At 39.8% G+C, this 24510-nt stretch overlaps 1 protein-coding gene across 1 annotated transcript in view; it reads right to left on the reverse strand.

The window, feature by feature from the left end:
- Nucleotides 1–924: 924 nt before the first annotated feature.
- The window catches only part of CPD (carboxypeptidase D), a 61754-nt gene continuing 38168 nt past the window's right edge, over nucleotides 925–24510 (reverse strand). Inside the window, exons 9-21 of the mRNA XM_080924563.1 lie at nucleotides 23034–23136; nucleotides 22471–22613; nucleotides 20737–20906; nucleotides 16703–17026; nucleotides 15047–15242; nucleotides 12281–12416; nucleotides 11429–11560; nucleotides 10576–10671; nucleotides 10408–10472; nucleotides 8588–8719; nucleotides 7363–7548; nucleotides 6715–6814; nucleotides 925–4862 (exon numbers count right to left, since the gene is read on the reverse strand). Of these exons, the coding sequence (XP_080780689.1) occupies nucleotides 4636–4862; nucleotides 6715–6814; nucleotides 7363–7548; nucleotides 8588–8719; nucleotides 10408–10472; nucleotides 10576–10671; nucleotides 11429–11560; nucleotides 12281–12416; nucleotides 15047–15242; nucleotides 16703–17026; nucleotides 20737–20906; nucleotides 22471–22613; nucleotides 23034–23136 (2010 nt within the window). The 3' untranslated portion in view covers nucleotides 925–4635. The remainder of the gene's footprint in view (nucleotides 4863–6714; nucleotides 6815–7362; nucleotides 7549–8587; nucleotides 8720–10407; nucleotides 10473–10575; nucleotides 10672–11428; nucleotides 11561–12280; nucleotides 12417–15046; nucleotides 15243–16702; nucleotides 17027–20736; nucleotides 20907–22470; nucleotides 22614–23033; nucleotides 23137–24510) is intronic.

The following is a 24510-nucleotide window of genomic DNA, read 5'->3' on the forward strand; positions in this document are numbered from 1 at the left end:
AAAAGATGACCTCTAAGAGATCTCTGTTCAGATGGCTGACACACCATCAAACAGACCAGGAAACAACAAAGGAAGGAAGGAGTACACTGGCTACTCCAGGGACTCAGCTTAGAGCCAAACAGCCTGCTGACTCCATCACATTCAATCCACCTACCATTCTAATCAAGGCGGTTCTTTAACAGACATGGTACTGAGTTGCTGAGCCTGTTCTGAGATTCTCGCAATTCTAGGTCAGATTGCAAACAACCATAGCACAAGCTGGCCAGACTCAAAGCTCTCAGAACTTTCTTAGGAGACTTCTGAGAGAGGCTAAATGCCCACAAAGCACAGTCTATTTATTCTGTTTCTGTTCCTCAAGTCTTAACTCTGAGCCCCTGTCAGCACTGCCCATGTTTCTTATATAGTTCTACATTCCCAACCCATTAGAGCAGCAATATTGAGGAAAGTTGTTAAATAACAAGAGGACACTGAATTCATCACTGCCTTACCTGAGATCCAGGACAGGTTATTCTAACGGTGCTTCCCCGGAACAAGAACCATACTTTCAATGAACAGATGTGGCTTGGGTCTATAAGTCCCCCAGGCTTTCCTGACCCCAAAGGTAGCACATAGAATTCCTGTGATGTGGGCAGTGCAATGGTAAAGACCTGTGTCGCTACTGTGTGTGGTGCTTCTGGACACACCATTCTGGGTGAGCTACACAGTTGTGGCTGCTATGTAAACAGTCACCTCTGAAACCAAAACTTTCTGTTATTCAATTCATAAAGGTGGAACACTTTATCCCTGTATCCTGCCTCTAGTACTATTTTCTCTTCAAGTTAGGTAGAAAAACTAAGCTTAAAATTTAGGATTAGAGCAGTAACCTTTTTTGGTCTACTGTTTTTGAATAAAGCTTATGAGACAACACACAAAGAAAGACAAACATCATAAAATAACTTTTATACAGGATTAGTAGATCTGTTTACATATAAAAACAAAGGACCTCATTACAGTTAGATTTCACATAAATTACACAGATTAACCTTTTAAAACTACTATTTGATTCTTTTAAAGTCCCTTTTTATCATCTTGAAGGCACAGTGCATGGAATAAAACAAAGACTAAAGCACTTAGGACGAGTGGGCGCTGTGTCACATAAATAGCTACGGATAGTTTTGGATCTGGGGAAGGATTCCGGAAAAAAGAGGTAAAAGAAACAAGAAACACCATGTCACACCCCCACAAGACCTGCAGCATAGAATGCAGCCAGTGCATTCACGTTCTGCTATCTATAAACACTGTAATTGTCTGTATCTACATGATTTTTATCCAATTGCCTCAAAATGGTAACCTACTTTCAAATTTCAAAATCAACCAGGACAATATTCTGTGAGTTAAGTGGAACTACCAATAAAGTTTTTCTAAGTATAAAGGAAAAGTATATTTTGGGAGGGTTTTCTTCAAAAAACTAGAAACCCAAATTCAACTGACATTAATCAAAGGCCCTATTCACTTCCTCCAACTGCAATAATTAAAACAAATCAGAAACCTAAAGTTAAAACAAGTTGCTAGACTGAAAGATCATCAAATATTTAACTATTAGTGGAATTTTAGTAATATCAATAAAGAAAAAATTGGGGGAAAATACTTGGGTGCCACCATAAAACAATCCACCTGAGACCCACACTGTAAGACACCATGACATGTTCATAGCCAAGAAGCTTCTGAGAAAGCAGGGACAAAATCTGGCACAATGTGAGTCTGGGAAGACAATCCACTTCTTTAATGCTGGGAACAGGTGGGAATAAAGGGAGTTGGGAGTCGTGGTCTCCGTAGCTGGTGCTGGCTCAAAAAAGCAGCGAGTTCAGACATAAGTACTACTTTTTATTTTTCACTCATAATTACTTTTAAATTCAATATTCATTATTCAGCAAATCTCATTCAGACGAAATTATCAAAGATTAACCAGCCAAGTACACCGAGCCAAACACACAATGTTTCCTTCCTCGAAGCTAACAGAGTCCCAAAGCCAATTCTCTTCCATGAGAATGGCAAGTGTCCTTCGTAGGCTCAGATCCCAGCACCGTCCAGAGTTCACTGCTACGCCACAGCTGGTGTAGTTACTGGAGATCATCTTACCAAACTCAATCAGCACAAGTGCATCTGCACAGGCAGACACTGAACATCACCTATCCATCATGTCGCTTTTGTTAAGGAGCAGAGAGGGAAGAAGGCTTATAAACTCATCACCAGGACAAAGGAACATCTTATGAGCAAAGGAAAGGCACATCTCAGACTGGGGCAAACTTCCTAATACTGTGACACTTGAGTCCAGGACTCTGAAGAAATGGAAGGTCTTCAGGAGAAACACTGCCCGCCCCGTATGGCTTCAATGCCCTTGGCTGCCAAAGTAGTTTGAGATTAGATTGGTTTCACAACAAAGAAGGCTGGGCAAAGAACAAAGTCTTAGTAGTCATGGGTCTTGTACATTCATGTTCATAGGTGACAGAGGCTGGGGAGGCCTGATTTTCCACCTCAGTACATTAGAAGTTCATTAAAGACTCAAAACTAAGAGCAGAATTTGGGTTTCATTTCAGGAAAAGATGACGAAGAGAACTATTCTATATATTCATCTCTAAAAAACGCTTCATACATACTTAAGAAGGCATGGCCTGTGACCAAGGCATGGCCTGTGACTACTGAGATGTACTGTTAAAAACACTTAATTCCAGAGAACAGGTGGAAAGTGTCCATTAGTGAACTCTAGTAAAGTGAAAACTGTCACATGAACTTGGTTTCTAGTTGTCCCAAGCAGGGCCCAGCCTCAGGCCACTTGTTGGTTTTCTGACTTGGCACTTTTAAAAATAAAGCTGAAAAAGAACGATACACATCATTTGGGAAAGCATAAAGTGTTACTGGAAAAATGGAGTCGTGTGCTCTTCATTAGCATTAACTGCCACGAACTCTTCTGTTCATGCAGAAAAACAAGGATTCATATATGCTGACGCCAGGACTGATTCCAGAACAGCTGGACCGAAGCCACCTAAGTGACTGAGGCTAACAGATATCAAGGTCTCAGTCCCTTCCATTAACCAAGATCTCAACCGTATACAGCCACTTTGGGTGCATTCCTCACCAAGTGTGGCTGAGTGACCTGGGAGAGCTGAGCCTTTGGGGTAACTGATACATCAATGGTATGAATACAGTTTGGAAAGGGAAGAGCTAGTTTTGTGATCCCCTGATTTAGTACAAGTTCAGCAGCAACTTGGCCATTAAAAACATTCAAAGATATTAAACTGTTACGTCATTGGTAAGACTCACACTTACAAAAAGCATCATTCCACTGAACAGCATTCAGACAGACACACTAAAATGCCAATCTTGTAGGTCTCTGCCTGACTGGCATTGAAGAGGATACCTTCACACCAATGTTCTATCACAGGCAGTCCTTCAACTGACTTTTTTACATGGAAAGAGCCATATGTTAAAGCTCAGAACTGAAAAGTTTAACATAACTGCTTGATCAAAAGAAAAAAAGAAAAAAAGAAAAGACTGTCAAAGAAATCATTAGGACAAAAAACCAAATTACTTGCAGAGGCCTATATGCAGAGGCCACAGTATTTCTATGACAGTATGCCATCACAGGACAAAGGCTTGGGCTGGAGCATCAAGTGTAGACATTTGGATCCAAGTATTCTTCCACTTCTAGATAGTTTCAGTGGTAGAATTCAGAACCTTTAGGTGTGGGATCATATGGAAACCGCAGGTGTGTACACAGAAGGGATGAGATGTAGGAAATGCTAAGGAACAGGCATTCCTAAAAGAACAAGTGCTTCACAGATAAAGCAGCAGCACCTATGGTTTTACCAAGATAAGACAGACAATGTCCTTGCTTCTGCTCCATCCCCCTTTCACCTCTACTCATGGGACATCTGGTGCCTCCACAGCAAAGCCAGTAAATTCTCCTTTAAGATGAGGACATTTAGAACTTTGCTAAACCTTACAAGAGAGGTAGTAAAATCCTGCTTAAAGCACAGCCCACCAGTTCTGATCCAGCTTGGAAACAGGTAGAAAGACAAATACGGAAGCCCGATTATTTCATTTCCTAATGTCATATGTTTAAAAATCATCCAGCCTCCATTAAACCTGAATAAGAGAAACCCCAGCTATTTGCTAACTGGAGAAGAGAACTCCTCAGTAGATGGAGAAAAATCTTGAGTTTTTAAAGCTTTATGTCAGAGTCTGACTGATGTCCCTGCCTTAATGTTTCTGGATTCTTTTGGCCTTTAAATTAAAAAGAACAAAACTAAAGTCACTAGTAAATGCCTGATGTGCAAAATACAACATCTACTAGATGGTTGTATGTTGTTTCTATAGGATCTTTGAACAGCCCACCTTAAATTAAAAAAGAAAAAAAAATGGCTGTCCCATCTTCTGCTGCATAAACAGAAATCAGATTTTTTTTTAAAGAAAAAGTTAAGAGTACTTTAAGGAAGGGAAGTTAAAACTGCCTGTGACATTCAGAGAGTATGAACTTAGCAGGCTAACTTCCCAAAGCTCTTTGAAGGAGGAAGTAATCTTCTTACTGCAGTGTCTCCCAAGAGGAGCTGTCATTTTGCCTGGTACTTATGCAGGGAGCTATGCACACCGTGCTTTTCAATGTTTGCTAGAATATAATGTTTCCTCCTCTGTGTCCGTTTCATCCTGGAATTCATGGCTTAGAAGGGACTTCTTAGAGCCAGTTGACATCATGCGAATTTCATCTTCATATTCATCATGATGCTGCCGCAGTCGGTGGAAGCCATCTTTGTGTCTGTTAGACTTGATGGAGCAGATGCACCAAATGATGCAAGCCGTTAGGATCAGCGCTGACATGGTGGCACCTGTCCGACAAAACCACAAGGGAGTGTTAACAAGCAACTACCTCTGATGGCACTTTTAATAATATGATGTTTACTTTAATTTTATACAACTAAGAGCAATTTGATTGTCTGGAGATGATTCTCTGTGGTAGACCTGGCAAGCAGGACACCTGGGGCCCCGTTTCTAGCAACGCAACAAGCACGCTGCCATTCTAGAAGCAGCACATTTACTGTGGCACAATGGGAAGTCAATAAGCAAACTGCACAACTCAGGACCCAGTAATTTTTAATTGCTTTAGGGTTATTTTCCAAGACTGATCTCTCTCTCTTTTCCCTTTTTTCCATCATTCATTCCTTCCTTTCTTCTTTCTTTCTTTCTTTCTTTCTTTCTTTCTTTCTTTCTTTCTTTCTTTCTTTCCTTCTTTCCTTTCCATTTCCTTCCTTCCTTCCCTTGTTTTTTTTCCTGTTCTGGGAATAGACCTAGATCCTAGCTCTCTATCATTGGACTGCACTCCCAGCACATTGTTATTTCTTCTCTCTCTCTCTCTCTCTCTCTCTCTCTCTCTCTCTCTCTCTCTCTCTTTCTCTCTCTCTCTCTTTTACTTAAAGGTATCTAAATTACATTTTTAGAAATTTATATTGTGTGTGTGCACACGTGTGCACACATGCATGTATGTGGAGGTCAGAGGACAACTTGTAAATATTAGTTCTCTGTCTACTGTGGGCTTCAGGGATTGACTGGACTCAGGTCATTGGGCTTATGCAGCCAGATGCTGCTACCTGTTAAGTCATCTTGCCAGCACCCACCTATCCACCCGTCCGTCCGTCCGTCCATCCATTCATCCATCCATCCATCCATCCATCCATCCATCCATCCATCCATCCTGGGTCTCACTGTATCTAAGCCTAGCTGAGACTAGTATAGTCCTGACTGGCTTCTAACTTGCAGTGATCCTTCTGCCTTAAGCTCTTTTTTTTTATTTTAAATGTGTATACACGATTAGCAAAACAATAGCCTTAGGAAAAAATAGTCATAAAATAAAATCTGAGTGCGCAACTGCTAACAGCTGGCAAAGCTAGACTTAAACCATGGCTGAATCCTGACTTCTGTGCCTTTAACCAAGTTCTTTGTATTTTGCCAGGTTCAAAGAGAACAGTAAGCATCCCACAGGGGCTCTGTGATCATACCGAGCTTCCAAGGTGCCACTTTTACCCGAGACCCCCACCCCTGCAATAAAGCTTCAGTCCAAGTTACACTGAGAAATGAATGGAAGATCATGTGTCAACCAGTACACAGTACACTGGAACATTGCTTTCCCCACATATTTCCCCCTTAACCTTTAAGTAATTCAAACAATGGCACAAATTAACCTTGGCAGGGAATCATTTCCTCTTTCCTGACCTTGAATAAACCAAAGAGTAAATTCTAGTTACCAGCACGATGTTGATATAAAGCAACACTTGCTTGTTCAACACTGTTCAGTTAGACCCATTTGTGCCAACTGTGGCTCTAGGATCTGGGGATGCAGATCAACTCTCTGTAGCTTGGAGCTTTTTTGTTTTGGTGGGAGGTATTATATGTAGACAATGTACAGGGCAGATACATATGAGGCCCTTGATGACTAAGATGATGCAAAAATGTAGGTTTGAGATAATAACAGTCTCTCTGTAGAGATGAATTTGAGGACAGACCTGAAAAGTTAGAGGCAAGTCAGGAGAACATATGGGACAACATCAGCTTGAGAAATCAGGCTTAGATAAGTAGACTCTGGGAAAAGCAGTTACCTAGAGGTGTTTATTAGGGCTAGCCACTCTCGAAGTGTAACAGCAGAACTGGTTTTAACGTCAAATACTAAAAACTGAAAGTCTTTACCTGACACAGTTACCACGAGTTCCCTTGGCAAACCAAATATCCGGTTATCTGTATCAAAGACTATTACCACAGAACTGGCTGCATCATGATGCACAAAGACCTAAAAGGGTAAAATTAAAGAATCATAAGAAGTCACTTAAGGGGCTGGTGAGATGCTCTGCAGTGAAGAGCACCATCTGCTCTTCTCGAGGACCCAGGTTTGATTGCTAGCACACAAACAGTGGATCACAACTATCCATAACTCTAGTTCAATGGACTCCAGGAGTCCAAACCCTCTTCTGGCCTCTGCTGGCACTGCATGTGAATGGTGCACAAGCCATGCAAGCAAATACCCATGCACATCAAATGCTAAGATTAAACTTGCAAAAGGCACTTTAGGACACAGCAGTCCTGCTTCACTAAATGTTCTGGGTCTAGAAAGCAAACCAAGGAGGTAGTCAAGTGTCAGCTATACAAATGCTATGCAAGTTTTTTTTTTTTTTTTTTTGCTGAGGAATAGAAAAATACCTTTTGGCAACAAAAAAATAATTGATTCTGTAATCAAGAGTGGGCATACTTTTTACTTCTTGCTTCCTAACAAGAGTTTCAAGATAAGACACAAGTGTTAATAACAATAAGCACTTATCAAATCCAACTTGAGTTTCTTACCTGTGAATGCTGTTGCTGGTATCCATCAGCAATGGCATTGATGTTATGGACCCCAGGAGCTAAAAGCACATGGAAATAACCCCCCTCTTTCGTGTGTACTTTTATTCCTTCATTGAGTACAATGACTGCTTTAGAGATTGGTTTACCAGTCTTGTCTTTTACTAACCCATGGACTCCTTTGTGGACCTAAAAAATATATATATATATAACATAATTTTCACAATTCCAGCAGATATTTTCAGGCAATAGCTTCAGGCTTGATCAAAATCAACCAAACATGTGTGTGTGCACACATACACACCCAACACAAAACAACAAAACTTTGTAGGACACAGCCTATAATCTAGCTATGTAGGAGGGAATTCAAGGCCAATACCACCAAATTAACAAACCCTGTCTCAAAAAAAAAAAAAAAAAAAAAAAGGGTTTCATGTGTGTATTACAGCTCTGGGTTGGGTCCAAACTGACCTGAGCTAGTCAGCCTAGCTAACCTTTTGTCCCAAGTGACTCTGCTTCTATCTGCTAATCAGTCAGTGCTTCCTAGTCAGAGCCAGAGATAAGAACTCCAATACAAGTGTTAGCTAGTCTTTAAATGCCTTGAATGATTTTTCACCCATGGCAACCCTGACTGTAACTGTGTGATCTTGAGCTTGAAGAATGAGAAGCTCCCAATTACAGCAGATTCAAGATATATGAATACATGGATTCACGGTGTCAATCTTAGCAACAAAAAGATGAATAAACCTCAGGCTAAGGAGATGGCTCAGAGCAGAGAGTGCTTACCACCCCAGTGTGAGGACTGGAGCTTAGATCCCTATGACCCATGTAAAAGGCTAGGTGAACATGGCAGCCCACCTGTAATCCAGTGTTCAGGAGGCAGAGACAGGGAGCCCTGGGGTGAGCTGGCTAGCAAATTAGTGAGGTCTGGGTACATCAAGACATATACAGTAGAAAATGACCTCAACCTTTGACATGTATACACATGATGGCCCATGTGTGAACAGCATACACACACAAATACTCTCTCTCTCTCTCTCTCTCTCTCTCTCACACACACACACACACACACACAAAGAATAAAACAAAATTCTTCTTTTTATATACATTTAAAAATAATGTTTTAATAAAGGTTTTCATTGAATACACTCCTTTAATGAAACCTAGCATGCAAGAGGCTCTGGGTTTGATCCTCAGTATCAGAGGGAAACAACTAAAACAAGCTTACCTCCACCAACATGCTAAGGAGAGATTTCTTGTTCTCTGCCCAGAGGGCAGGGAGTTGAGTTGCACTTGGGAAGTAGCAGCAGCTTGTGTATACGGTGATTTCTGGGCAATGGCCATAGGTGACACTATAATCCTGAAACATAAAGTCCAGAATCAAATTAGTACATGTGAAAATTAACTTGGTAAAACAAATACACAAAAAAGAAAATGTGTGATGTAAGCAGCAGTTGTGATACGTCTTCCAAATCAGCATGTACAGTAAGTGGTCACATACAGAACAGCTCCTCAAGAATGTCCCTTGAGGAGAGTGACTATGTCTTGCCCATTCTAACTGGTGGTGGTGGTGCTTCCAACGGTGCCTGTAAGGATAGACAGTTTACTGGGGGTTTGCTCAACAAGTAAGTCCACATGGAGAGCCAGCTTGCCTTTCAACTCTTGAACCCCACTGCTGCTCCCCCAGCATAGGAGGCAGACCACTGCCATAGTGGAGCACTTGGTCAAGTGCAGAACCACTTATGCAGACAGATTCCAAACTCTACTTGCCACCTTCCTCTCAACTCTCCTTTATCTAATGATATTAATGTTCTCACATTGTCAAGAAACCTCATCTTTTTTTGTTATACCTTTTCTTTTTTAAAGATTTATTTATTTATTTTATGTATATACGTACACTGTAGCTCTTCAGACACACAAGAAGAGGGCATTGGATCCCATTACAGATGGTTGTGAGCCACCATGTGGGTGCTGGGAATTGAACTCAGTGTTCTTACCCATTGAGTCATCTCTACTGCCTGTCTTTTTCCCCCTTATATTTGAGATTATAATGTAATTACATAATCTCTCCCTTCTCTTTTCTCCCGCCAAACCCCCTATGTACCCTTCCTTGTTCTCTTTCAAATCTATGGCCTCTGTTTTCATTGATTGTTGTTACCTATATTATGTGTACACGTATGTACCTGGATAGAGAAATTCTCCAAAGAAGCCATACAAATGACCAACAAGCACATAAAAAGTAACTCCAATATAATTAGCTATCAGAGAAATGAAAATGAAAACCACAATGAGATGATGTTATGTCTGTCAGGATATGTAAATTAAAATCACAGGCATTTCTGAGGATACAGAAAAGATGGAATCCTTGAATGTAGCTGACACCTGTAAGGTGGTTGAGATGCTATAGAAATGCTTTATGGATCTTCAGAACATTAAACATGGAATTAAAACCATATCTAGTAGTGCCACTCCTAGGTCTCTACCTAAACAAAGTGAAAACTCAGGTTTAAAGATACTATATGCCTATGTCTATCAACATATAAGTTGATAAACAAAGATGCTATGTACAATGGAATAATGTTTTGTTCTAAAGGTATGTGATATGTGCTACAAAATAGATAAACTTAAAAATTATGTTAATATAAGAAGTTAGATACAAAAGGATTAACATGTAAGTTCACTTAGGAGATATTCAGAATGGGCAAATTCCTAGACAGAAGTAGCAGTTACCAGGAGCTATGGGAAGAGAGAACAGGGAGTCGCTCACTGCTTAACTGGTACAGGTACAGCTTGAAGTAATAAAAAAAATTAGAAGTAGACTCGTAGTGGTTATATAAGACTGTAAATATAGTCAGTGTTCCTAAATTATATAGTTAAGAATATTTGAAATACAAGATTACTGTCAGGTTAATTTAAGGCCTAAGCATGTTGAGGAAGTTACAAGGCAGATGCTAGATACCAGTCACTTTTCTACCTTAGAGAAGGTACCTGCTTTTGCTCAATGAACAGCATTCTTAAGCCCATCTAACCGTGTTCTCCAAATCATACCTTCATGCTGCCCAGGTGACTGTGCCACTCAGCTCCCCGCATTACTCCTCCTGGTATGCTCTCATCTATAAAAATCATTGTGAGACACAGGATCAACAAGACCAAAGACTCTCCTCTCCCAAAAGCAATCAACCAAAATGAGTAACCCAGGGTGGGGGAAATACTTGCCTGAATTATTTGGGCAACTGGGCTGACCCATGTGCATTGATGGATGATTATTTGCATAAAGAGATGCCAAATGCTTTAAAGTTTCCTTGTTTTCCACTATCAAGAAGAAAAATTTGGAAGTCAGTGGAAAAATTGAAAAGATTTTTGTTCAAGTTCAGTATGGTGGACTCAAGTTCTCTTTTCTCCTTCTAGTAAGTTCTGCACTCCACTGAAGTTTACTGAGGAGTTACCATAAATAACAACATTGTTTTGTTCAAAGACAATCATACTTAGGATCTAACATCTTTACATTAAAAAAAATACTAGTGGTGAATTTATACAACAGGCTACTATACTAAGATACAATCTTCTCTTGGTTTTATTGTACATCAATTAAGAACAGCTGGGGCCTAATAACAATATTCCTTGTGAGCTACATTGAAAATAACTCAAACTGTCTTCATTTCCATGACCTGGGGAAGACTTAACAAGCAACTCTTTAGCTTACCATGAGGTACAGCCCACGAGGCAAGGTGTAAGGTATTGAAGGGAGTGGTTTGATTATTACTATGAGCACTGTCACTGTGTCAGACTCACTTTTGTATTCTCAAAATCTACAAACAGTAGTTTCTTAAAATCCAACAGTAGAGCTCATTGAACAGATATAACTAGAGGCTGCCACTGGATATAGCTTGGCCTCCATTGGGTCTTCCTTTTCCAACCTGTCTGAATTCTTTAAGTACAGTATGGATAATTTTCAAAGGCCGATTATTTGAGCAAAGTTCATCACTGTAAAACTTTTAGAGGAAGTATTACTCAGTGACTTGTAACGTCCTAGGATTAAATAGTGCACGTGAGAACTGACACAGCATACCTGTCTGCACTGGCTTGTCGTATGGATACGTGACCAACACAGAACCACCATCCAAGGCAATGGAAAGGCTGAAGTCCTGTTTTTGAATCAAGTTTTCAATGATGGCTTTGGTCTCAGGTTGAGAAGCATTACCTAAAAATAGAAAAGTTAAAGATAAAAATCAAGTTTTAAATTTTTGTGAAAGTATAAAGAAATACTCTATTTGAATCCCATCTCAACGCTGGCTTACAAAACTTGTAGGTAGTAGCTAGGCAGTGGTGGTGTGTGTTTATTCCCAGTCCTCTGGAGGCAGAGGCAAGTAGATATCTTGACTGGACTGATCTACAGAGTGAGCTCCAGGACAGCGAGGGCCACACAGAAAAATCCTATTTAGAAGAACAACAACTAAAAATGTATGGGTAATTGTCTTACCACATGCTGCCTCAAGCAAAAAAAAAAAAAAAAAAAAAGTTCTCAGAGGAGGTTATTCCATGCTGTGCATAGTTTGAGACAATATGTGCACATTAGTACATTATATATAGCAGCATGCACATATGCTGTGTATGTACATATATTCAGATAGGCAGAGGAGAAGAGGCCTTTGCTACCTTCTTTAGGCACTGAAATACCCCAGTAATCTCAACTAAGTTTCTTAAAAACACACACACACACACAGACAGACACACACACCTTCAATTACTTTTGCAAAGTCAAAGAAAAAAATGTTTAAAATGTTTTCTGAATGTCTATATTGATTTCTATTTCACACTCAGCTTATACAAGTAAGCACCACATTCCTTGTCTACAAAGTTGGGCTGACCTAGCACAAAAAGACTCATTTCAAAAGTATTCAACTCTAAAGTTTAGACCTACTTGTAAAGTCTGTGTCCAGGTCTTTGCCACGGGCATTTGTGTGCCCAGTCTTTGAGGTACAGTCTTTCTCTTGAGCTCGCTCTCTCCCATCTGGATTCAGAGAGGGAACAATCACAATTCTAGTTCTGTCAACCAACTAAAATAAAAAAGAAACCAAGACTTCATTAGCTTTGTGGAACTGACAGGTTCTTTACCACCAAAACACAAAGTCTTTATTGTTCATTTTAAATAGTTATTTTAAAAGGCAAAACATTAAAAGAACTGAGTGCAAACTAAAATTTATATTTGTTTCAAATACATTTAAAAAGAGATGAGACAATCTGTGTATCTAATGTTCTTTGTGGCCTCTTGGTGACAAAGAATAGTGGTCACAGAAGCACTCCTGACATGTAAAATCCAGTTTCCTGGCTGCTTTTCTGTGTAACGTTTTACTGGAACATAACTAAGCCCCATTCATTTATGTTTAATTACTTTTGTGCATTCTAATGGCGAGATTGAGCAGCTGCAGAAATGTGTGCTGCTGCAAAGCCTAATCACATACTATCTGGCCCTTACAGAATATATTTTCTGGTCACTGCCTTAGTAATAACGATGGGACCATTTTCTGGATTACAAGAGGGAATATAAAATCTGAAAATGGGGATGCGGTTTCAGACAAGGAGAGTTGATAACAGTGTGTCCACAGGCATTAATGGGGCATGAAATAATTTATGAAGTGTTTCATATTTCTGATAGTTTAACACTTAATTTTCACTGTCATTTTGAATGGACATAGACTCACCTCAGAAATACCTCTGGACATGCCTGTGGGGTGGTTTTAGAGAAGTTTAATTGTGGACACACGTTCAGTGTCTATGGCACCATCCCATGGACAGGGTTCTCAGACAAAATACAAAGGGGGAAAGAAGGAAGCAAGCAGAAGATGGCTCCATCTCCATGCTTCCTGACTTTGGACCCAATATGACTGGCCACCTCCTAGTCTGAACCACTATAGGCCTTCACCATAATGATGGACTCTCATTCCCTCAAAGCAAGAGGCACAATAAACCCTTTCTTTCCAAAAACACGTGATACCTTTAACTCACTGGCTCTTAAATTTTGCTTTGGGAGGTTCCTTCTAAGGTAACTTCCACTTCACCACAGACCAACCAACTGGTCTCTGCATCCCATCACCACCTTTCTCCTTTGTCAGGTTCCACCATGTCCCATGGCTTCAGAAGCTCAGAGATTCCTGCTAACGTATTTTAGTTATGATATGGTCTCTTACTACCATAAGCCCAGTAGGTACAAGTCTGGTTATATATGAGAACAACCTGGGCTGGGGCTAAACTCAATGGTAGAGCATGTGCCTAACATGTACAAGTCCCAAGCTTGATCTGTAGTTTGTGGTGTACACAACTATAACCCCACAGTTTCAGAGGTGGAGGGGGGAGTGTTATGAGTTTGAAGCCAACTTGGGCTATATAGCAAGTTCAAGGCCAACCTTGGCTACATAGTGAGACTTTGTCTCAAGCAAAAAACAGCCTAAAGCCGCAGCAGTTTATTTTTGTGAGGAGGAAAGTCTAAGGAGTTGCAAAAGAAATATTGATGCTTCCTGGGGATGAAGTCCAGACACTGGTACTTTTAAAGGTTCTAAGATATTTCTAACATACAGCCAGGGATTTTACTATCTTAGATATGGTCTCATTTTAAGAGAAAACAAATGAAAAGTGTCTGGGAGATACTTTTGCAACTTGTAAGAAGTTGTCAATGGAATCAACTTTGGTGAAGGTAATAAAAATTTTGATCCAAGTCTGATCTCACCTAGGGACACAGGTCCCTTTTGATCCTGATCCAGACGCCAGCTCTTCCCCAGTTGCCTTGGGGAAGTGGTGCACTATAGCAACACGGTATGAACTTTAGCACAAGATACACTTGCACTTTGCTTTTAATTGCAAGAAAAAGAAAACAAACAATAGACTATATGTTGGTTTAGATTTGTTTTTCTGGTTACTGACTTGCAGATGTTTAGTAAATTAATGGATGCCTCTACCCAGTTTCCACTTGTATCAAGGGATTCCCTTCCTTGCAAGGGCAAGGAGTGAGCAACAATGTATATTCGGTGCTGAGCTATAGTGCTTGGCACAGTCAGTGTATATTCAACATGCATTCATTCTTCCCACATCTCCTAAGTCCAGTATAAGCAGTGTTAGTAGATGAATGCTCTTGCCCCCCTTTCCCTATAACAACACAGAACAGGCTTCTTAATCATATGCAACTAAGCCCCTAGGACAGACCTTGTTGCTACAGTCACAGATGGCTGAATTAGATAGTGTTATATTAATTTATATGCAATTGTTGGCAGCCAAGATACCCAGTGATTTTATATTACTGAGAAGGTAAAAAGAATTATGTATTTCACTGTATTTTTCAGTAAAGTGACCTGTCTATTAAGTAATTGAGAATGGCAGTTCCTCAAGTTAGAACATACAGAACTGTGGGCAAGGATAAAGGGAGTCTCAGCTTACAGCAGCACTGGACTGAATGTAAATTTTCAGTATTTTTTTGTTCTTTGCTTTTCAACATATACAAAGAACTATACTAGAATGACACTATGAACAGTGAGCATATGCAAAGACAGTTCTTTTTCCTTCTGACAGTACCACAATGTACTAAAAGTGCTTCTGTGCAAATTCTACTAGGAAATTACAAAGTTAATGGTGCCCTGATAATAATGATCCCACAGCATTTATTTTTGAAGTATGGCAAAACAAACTATTCTCTTACTTGGGTAACAACTGGGTTCTTTTTGTAATTCAGGCAAAGAAATTCGGCCAGAGCCAAAAGCAGTTCAGTTCCAACTGGAGCATTTCCATGGATACCAGCAACAAAACGAATCTTTGGTTCTTCGGGTTCTGATATGTTGGGCTTATTGGAGATTTCAAGGGACCAAATGTGACGATACTCAACACTCTGTCCCAAACTTTCAGAAACCAGAAAGAAAGTCAGCGAGCAATTGTGTTATGTTAAACTCAACTTACAGACTTTAAAACAGAAATTGAGATGAAGAAAATGAAGCACAGAAGCCTTAAAAGTCTTTATGGACTGAGACTCACTATCAGAAAACCTCAGGAGGAATGGTTTTCCTTGAGAAACACCAGACTCAGAGCCAGGACTGTTCCGCAGCCTGCAGACTCAGTCCTCTCGCCTCGCAACACTGCCCCAGCTCTGTCTTCTACTGAGTCACTTAATTCTTATTATGGAAATATTTAAATATACTAAATGTAGGAGTTTCTCTTTTTAAAATCTAAAGTCATCGATATAAATAACAATTTATACCTTAAAATAAATGCAACATCAGTTTGACAAGTAAAAGTTAAGTCAATAAAAACAAAATAAATTATCAAATTCTCACTTTCACAAGAGTTCCCAGCTCAAGGCTGGATTTCTTTACTATGACGGAAGATTTCCTAGACCTAGACAGGAGTACTGTACTAGCATTAAATTGCAAACATTAGCAGGATAAACTGATTGCTTTGTCACAATGCCATTCAGTGGAACTTGGTACCTGTTGATATACTACTTAAAAAGCCCATGACTACCAATGGCAGATATGTTGTACTGTAAGGAATTATGTAATTTTCAAAATAAATAATTATTTTGAAATAAAAAACATAAAACATCTTGAATTAGAATGGCTAAAATATTTAATGAGCCTCTTTAAAAAGTTAGCTAGCAGGACACTGTCCAATCCGGCTTTATTTAAGAGAGGCCATTGGCTGTATGCAGTAGTTAGGCTATGGCAGATGACTTTAGAAACCAAACAAGGCAGAAATACTAAAAGGTCAGTAGAAGAAAGGAAGTTAGCTAGCTCTTCCAAGTTAAATATTGCTCTGCATTTGTAAACACTGTGAATCAGAATTTAAAAAGCTAAAGTTTCTCGCAAAATTTTAGAATCAATGAAATGAACTGAGTAAAACAGTAAAAGACTAAATGACACTCAGTAGGTGTGCAGAAGACAGCTTATACATTCATAGCATACACTCAGTAAGTGTACAGCTTATATGCTCCTGGCATAAACATCCCTGACAGGTGAGCTCAGCCTTCCAAAGTATGTCCATTGCCCTCAGCAAAATAAAAGAAGCCAAACATTTAGTGAGAATACAAATCTGCAGCAGGAACTCAGCATACATGTGCCAATCAAAGGAAGTGATAGGAAGAGAAACTTTGACGCTTAGAAGGCTCCATCCACACATCATTAGTCTAACAGGAAGTTTCCATCAATGCACAAGGCTGTCAGAAAAATGTCCCTGTTAAATAAGACTCCAACTCTTATCCATCAGCTCCCCCATTCACCCTGTAAATAAGCATAAGATCCGTTCCCATGGGGCAAAGCATCAATGAACCCGCTTAAATGAAGGAAGAAAAACAGGGAGATCTTACGTGGTAAGGTTTGTAATGTGAGGGTAGTTCATTACAAGGCCTCTCAGGAACTCAGATAAGTCTTTATATGAATGGTATCGATACAGAGACAGGTCTGAGGACGAGCTTAACATGAAGCCTTCCAAGCCATTCTCAGCTGAAAGGTGTTTGATTAATGCTTCAAACTCCTTAGAAGTTGGGTCGCTGGTGTCATCAGTGCTGGCGCTATGCCCTTTTCCTTTCTTTAACTCATTGTTTGCATCTGTTGAAGATCGAATAAGTGTGAAGTTGACCTGAATAGCACCTTCACTCCTGACGGTCACGTTCTTGGTGACGGGGTTATACCTATAACAAAGCAGACAGGTCAGATGCACACTTACACAGTATGCAAGCCCGGGGAAATAGAGGTGTGCAGAGAATGAATAAATTAGAGAAGTAAACTTATGTCATTTCTAAGAGAAGCAAGTTTCAACCTGAAGTCAATTTATTATCTAAAATAATTAACAAAGAACAGATATAGGTAAATGTATATAGTATGACTGAGTTTCTAAGATTCAAATAAGGATTTCATGCTGGGCATGGTGGTACACAGCTTTAATCTCAACAGAGGCAGGCAGTTCTCTGTATTTGAAGTCAGCCTGGTTACCATACTGAGGTCCAGGACAGCTGGGACTATGTAGAGACTCAGTCTCAAGACAAAGGAACAGACAAATAAACAAACAAACAGAATTTCAGGGGCTGGAAAGATGTTCAGTGGTTAAGAGCACTCACTGCCTGCTCTTCCAGAGGATCTGGGCTCAAATCCCAATACCCACATGATGGTTCACAACCATTAATACCTCCAGATCTAGGGACCCAATATCCTCTTTTGGTTGCTGTAGGTAACAGGCATGCACAGACATATGTGTAGGCAAAATATTCATACATTTAAAATGATAAAAAAGTAAAATATGATTTCAAATGCAAGTCTGAGCTTAGTACAGATACCCAGTGGTTCCTGGAGTCTGAATCCACTTGCCAGTATTTATGGTATGTGGGTGGGAAAGCCTGAGGCAGCAACTTAGGGCATCTCTACTAAAGACATGATTTTTGCCTGCTTCTCAGACACCCTGGTGGCTCTAGTTTCTCTAATTAGTCTGCCAAAGTAGAAGAAAACAATAACCTGTAATGCAATAGCGTGGGCTTCTGAGCCTATGTATGAGCCACTGGCTATTTAAAAGCTCTCTGTTCTTGGTGAAAAGAAAGGCACTAACAACTGTAAGTGTCTCCTTGAACTTAGCTTTCCTCCAGTGAATACTCAAACTAAACTCACAAATAGTTGGCTACAAAGGAGAGGAGAGTATTCTGTGGTAGTACCAACTCTTGCTAAATCGTGAACAAAAAACCCCAGCTGAGTGTGGTGATGTGTCTGTAACCTTAGCACTCCAGAGGCAGGAGGACCAGAAATTCAAGGTCAACCTCAGCTACACAGAAAGTTTGAAGCCAGCCTGGACTTCACCAGCTCCTGCCTCAAAACAGCAACAAAACAAAACCAACAACAAAGGAGAAGTTTCAGATTAAATAGGCATTTCCAATTCTATACCACCTATAGTAAAGGACTATAAAGACAACCAGGTTTACTAGTTGGCTAAAAAAAGAAAAGAGAGAGAGAGAAAGAAAGAAAAGCCATGGGTTCATTTTCTTCAGTGGAATAGAATCGAAGACCCAGAAATGAACCCACACACCTATGGTCACTTGATCTTTGACAAAGGAGCTAAAAACATTCAGTGGAAAAAAGACAAAATGGTGCTGGTTCAACTGGCAGTCAGCGTGCAGAAGAATGCAAATCGATCCTTTCTTATCTTCTTGTACAAAGCTCAAGTCGAAGTGGATCAAAGATCTCCATATAAAACCAGCTACACTGAAACTAATAGAACAGAAAGTGGGGAAGAGCTTAGAACACATAGGCACAGGGGAAAATGTCCTGAACAGAACACCAATGACCTATGCTCTAAGATCAAGAATCGACAAATGGGACCTCGTGAAATTCAAAGCTTCTATAAGGCCAAGGACACTGTCAAAAAGACAAAATGGCAGCCAACAAATTGGAAAAAGATCTTTACCTATCCTATATCTGATAGAGGGCTAGTATCCAATATATACAAAGAACTCAAGAAATTAGACAACAGAGAATCAAACAATCCTAATAAAAAATGGGGTACAAAGCTAAACAAAGAATTCTCAACTGAGGAATACCAAATGGCTGAGAAGCACCTAAACATCCCTAGTCATCAGGGAAATGCAAATCAAAACAACCCTAAGATTCCACCTCACACCAGTCAGAATGGCTAAGATCAAAATCTCAAGTGACAGCAGATGCCGGCAAGGATATGGAGAAACAGGAACAGTCCTCCACTGTTGGTGGGGTTGTAAACTGGCAGAACCACTCTGGAAATCAGTCTGGCAGTTCCTCAGAAAATTGGACATAGTACTACCTGAGGATCCAGCTATACCACTCCTGGACATATACCCAAAAGAAGCTCCAATATCTAATAAGGACACATACTCAACCATGTTCATAGCAGCCTTATTTATAATAGCCAGAAGCTGGAAAGAACCCAGATGTTCTTCAACAGAGAAATGGATACAGAAATTGTGGTATATATTATACACAATGAAGTACTACTCAGCTATTAAAAACAATGAGTTCATGAAATTCCTAGGCAAATGGATGAAACTTGATGCTATCATCCTGGGTGAGGTAACCCAGTCACAAAAGAACACTCATGGTATGTACTCACTGGTAATCGGATACTAGCTCAAAAAGCTCGGAATACCCAAGAAACCATCCATAGAACTTATGAAGCACAAGAGAAGGAAAGCCAGAAGGTGGAATGCCTCAGTCTTCCTTAGAAGGAAGAACAAAACGTTCATGGGAGGAAATAAAGAGACAAATAGAGGAGCAGGGAGTGGTGAAAAGATCATCCAGAGACTGCCTCACCCCATATGCAGCCACTAAATCCAAGCACTATTGCTGATGCCAAGTAGTGCTTAATGGCAAAAACCTGATATGGATGCCTCTTCAGAGGCTCTACCAGAGCCAGACTGATAGAGGAGGATGCTTGCAGCTAACCATCAGACTGAACATGAGGACCCCAATGAAGGAGCTAGAGAAAGGACTGAAGGAACTGAAAGGGTCTGCAACCCCATGAGAAGAACAAAATTATCAACTAACCAAACCCACCACAGCTCCCAGGGACTAAAACACAAACAAATGAGTTCACATGGAGAGACCCATGGCCCCAGGTGCATATGCAGCATAGGATAGCATTTTCTGACATCAATAGGAGGAGAGGCCTTTGGTCCAGTGAAGGTTTGTTTTCTCAGTGTAGGGGAACACCAAAGTGCTGATGTGGGAGAGGGAGCACCTTCATGGAGGCAATGGGAGGGGGAGAGGGGGTGGGAATGAGAGAAAGGGATAACTTTTGAAATGTAAATGCAGAGAATATCCAATAAAAAAAAGAAAAATAAAGAATAAATCTAGTTAGTTCAGCATGCACTTGAGAGGACAGAGTTTTGGGGTCAGCCTGGGCTACATGAGACCCTGTCTCTCGGACAGACATAAAGAGGAAAATGGCCTTACTGCAATCAGCAGAAATTTTCATGAAAGCAATGATGTAATTATATCACAGAAAAATGAGTGCACAGGAGAACTTGGCATTCTATATAAAATACAGAACTCTTGTGAGACTGCATGACCTTACTCAGCGGAACATTAGTAGTTATCCCCCCTCCCCCCACTTCCTCCAGCAAGCATGTTCCAGAATTACTATTAACAGTGAGGGAAGTCACAAGAAGAGAAGAGGAAAGCAAAACAATACAACTTTTGAGGTCTATTTGACGGTGTAGTGCCACAGGCATCAGGTGCTCACTGGGGAAACTAGCTCTAACCCTCCATGCATTTAACTCTGCGTTGCTTAGCAGGCTCTGAGGGACTTTCTGGAAATAACCTTTTAGAGGGAAGCCCATGTTTGTCTTATTCCCAAGCTTTCAATTTGAAAGCTTTCATCACTTACCCTCGGGCAGATGCTGTGATTTTATATGTCCCTGGGATCAAGAGGCGCCAGTAATCTCCAGCTTTGTAAGTAGTCACTGGGTGATTAATTTCAGCAACACTGAGGGTGGCATTTAATATGCCCCTACCATCTGTGGCATCAAGGACAAATCCTTTGACACCCTGATGAACCTGTATAAAGGACAAGAATACCAGATTTTAAGAGGAAAAAAACACCTAATTACTTTGGGAACTCATATTCAAACTAACAGATTAGTAATAATGTAAACAAAGAAGCTACCAGAATTTCAGTGTTCCCAGTAAAGCTGAATGTAAATGCTCCTTAAAACATGTGTTTGCTTGTAAATGCCTCTGAAAGCAGAGGCCATGTGAAGAACATATTAAGACTTTAAATTTTAGGACGTGAGGACTACTTCAGAATATAGGATGCTATAGAAGAAAACATGCTAGAACTGTTTTGAATAGATTATTTTTAAAAGAAAGAATATTCTTTATTAAAAATGGCAAGGAGATACAAACATCAAATATAATATACCCTGCTTGTAAATATATCTATATGATTACATGTAGGACACAGAAATTTGAATATAGACTGGGAATCATGTAATATTTGAGAATTGGTATAATATTCTGGGCATTTAGAGATGACATATAGAATATTTTTATTTTTTGAAAATAGATGCTCAGAAGCTAGAGGGATGTCTCAGCAGTTAAAAGCACTAATTATTCTTCCAGAGGACCTGGGTTCATGTCCCAGTACCACATGGCAGCTCACAAGTGTCTGTTCCAGAGGATCTTCTGGCCTCCACAAGCACCAGACATACAAGCAAAACACCCATACACATTACATTAAAAAATAAATGTAAATAGATGTCCAAGTATTTAAAGGCAAAATGTCTGAATATCTCCAATTTCCACTAAAATAGTTCAGCCCAAAACAAGCATATGACCCAAAACAAAAAACATCTGTGGCCAGCAAATGTTAGAATTGTTAAATCTAGCTGTGGATTAGGAGTGTTTATTGTACCAGTCCTATGCTTTTCCTATAAATACACAACACAAAGTATTTTTAACATTAGTATACAAACTTAAGAAAATGATAAACTGTGATAGCACAGCCTATTAGGTTATCCTAGCTAACCATCCATATATTTCTGAAGCATCTTTACCTGTTGTCACTGTGCATAAAAGGAAACCATTATACATGTGCATATGTGCACATAATGACAACAAAAGAATATCCTTCATGTCCATCACTTGGCAAATGCTTCTAAGTAGCTATGTCATCTTTTATAAAGTCAGGAAAAAGTGACTACTAAGCCTTACACAGCAAATGCTGCCTTGTTCACTCACTGTTTTCTTCATTTAGACAAATAAACTCATCTATATTCATGAATTTTCTAGGTAAATATACAAAACAAACTGGAATACAGAAATAGGGAAAATACACTAAAACAAATTAGAATTAGAAAAGGTATATTCTGGGGGAGGAGAGATGACTCAGTGGCTAAAGGACACTTGCTTTTCTTGCAAAAAACCCTGGTTTTGCTTTCCGGGACCTCAGGGCCTCCATGGACACTGCATGGGCCTCCATGGGGTGTACACACACATATGCAGACAAACACTCATACATGAGTGTTTTAAAGACTTACTCCAATTTCACTATATAAAAACCACCTGAACACAAAGCTTGTCTTAGACCTGGAAGGACTCACACTTGTTTTTGAGTAGTTACCTGTTTCATAAACTGAATTAGAGATCTTCGATTTTGTTCCCAATACTTTGGCAGTTCATTCTCAAATGGATATTTCACACAACCTAGTTCAATAGTTACTTCAAAGCAATTTGTCTGTAAATAGTTCCAGTCCTGCATTCCACCTAAAGACAGAAACTTAAAATTATCACTTAGAATACGTTTTAAATAGTTTAGACTCTACAAGGTGAGAATTATTCCTAGTTAAAAAAAAAAAAAACAAATTATCTTGGCCCTGCAGTTATTGAAAATAGTAATAACTCCTGCGGGGGCCCTTTGATCTGCATTTCCATAAAGCTCTCACTGTCTTCCCATTAGCACAGGAAGGCCCTAGAATGGTTTGGAGGTGAAACACCAGTGGATATGTCTATGCAGAATTCAAAGAGCACCAAATGCAAAGCAGTTAAAAGGTTATTGTAATGTCTTAAATCACTTGAGCATTAGGGAAAAAATAGTTCTTCCTCAAGATTGAAAAAGATCATTAGGAAGCAGCACTATCTAGGAGAGTGGGAAACCCACATTGTAAAGCCTTGATCTTTATTTACCTGGGACATTATACCAACTAGCTCCATTTGTTATTCCATGAGGAAAATACTCATTAAGGTACATATCTTTGCAAGGTCTACCTTGGAACATTTGCGAATTTTCCTGAAAAAGAAAAAAGAATCTTTACTAGTATTTGTTTGCATCTACGAGTTTTTAAAGAAGTGTTTTATTTGGTACAGATTCAGAGAGGTTACCAGAGGGTACATAAAAGGGTTTCTTTCAAGTAGGAGAACCCTACCATAGGAAGTTGTAAAGCTTTCAATGTATAGTTTTCTGTGTCTGTTGGATTTTGACCATGTGAAAAACCCACACTGTCTCCACAAAGGCACATATACATTCACATATAGTCCCTGAGGACTACTGGGATTGTGCTATGTTTCTAAGATGATACTGTCCCTCAGAGAATGGGGCTGACCATTGTATTCATATACGGTCACTTACATTCACACAGCTATAAGAAACAAGTTAAAATTAAGAGCTGGATGTGACAGCCGCTGTGGTTGTCTGCATAAGACCAAGTCAGTCAACATCACAGCACATACTGGGTACACTGGCTGTTTTCCTTAGTTTTATTCATTTGTTGTCATTTCTCTAGCAGTTTTCTTCTTTTAGGACAAGACACGTGGAAACAATCTGTGTCTCAGTGCCTTCAGTATCCAGCCTGGCGTCTGGCACAAAGTACATGTGCACACATGTGACCAAGGGGGCACAAATAAAAACTAAGAATCCCGAGGAGAGAAGATGACTTTTGACTAGGGAAGAAGTTTCTGAAAGATCTTAAACTCTGAATGATAGTCAAAGCTTCATCTCCCTGCTTGGTAATAGAAAATAAGGACAAAAAAGCATGAAGAGAAAAACATATAATTTTCTTATCACCTTGAGAATTAGGCATTTAACTTTAAAATAACAAGCTCTGAACAGAAACTTACTATGGGTGGTATTAAGGTTTATGGAAGCCTTTACTTTTGTGTAAGCTGCTTACTGGCCAAGAAAAAGAAGGCTGTGAACAAAGACAGAGGACTTTACTAATCATGTCCCTCAAGGGCAGTAGAAGACAGACACAGGACTGCAGAGAAGGCAGGAGACAGTGGGATTAAAAGGAAGCGAGAACAGGTAGGACACAGTCAGTGATGGCCATGAAGACTGAAGCACACTGGTTTCTGCAGTTCTACTTTTGTTCAATGCAAAGCCACTATTGAGAGTAAGAGGCATCAGATGAATGACAATCACCACAGGTGAGCAGCAAAATGTGAATCGCTGGCCCCAGGATTGGGCTCAGCTATGGTCAGTGGGAAAAAGCTGAGTGTAGCAGATGTGTGACTACTCTGGGTTATAGCTGTAATGACGAGATGGAGAAGAGGTACTTGTACTGGTTGGCTTTGTCAACTCAACATAAACCTGGACAAATAGGCTGATGACATGCCTCAGTCAGATTGCCTTAGGCAAATATATAGGACATTTTTTTTTTGGTTAATA

Source organism: Micromys minutus (assembly GCF_963924665.1).
Source record: "Micromys minutus genome assembly, chromosome: 10".
Taxonomy (NCBI): domain Eukaryota; kingdom Metazoa; phylum Chordata; class Mammalia; order Rodentia; family Muridae; genus Micromys; species Micromys minutus.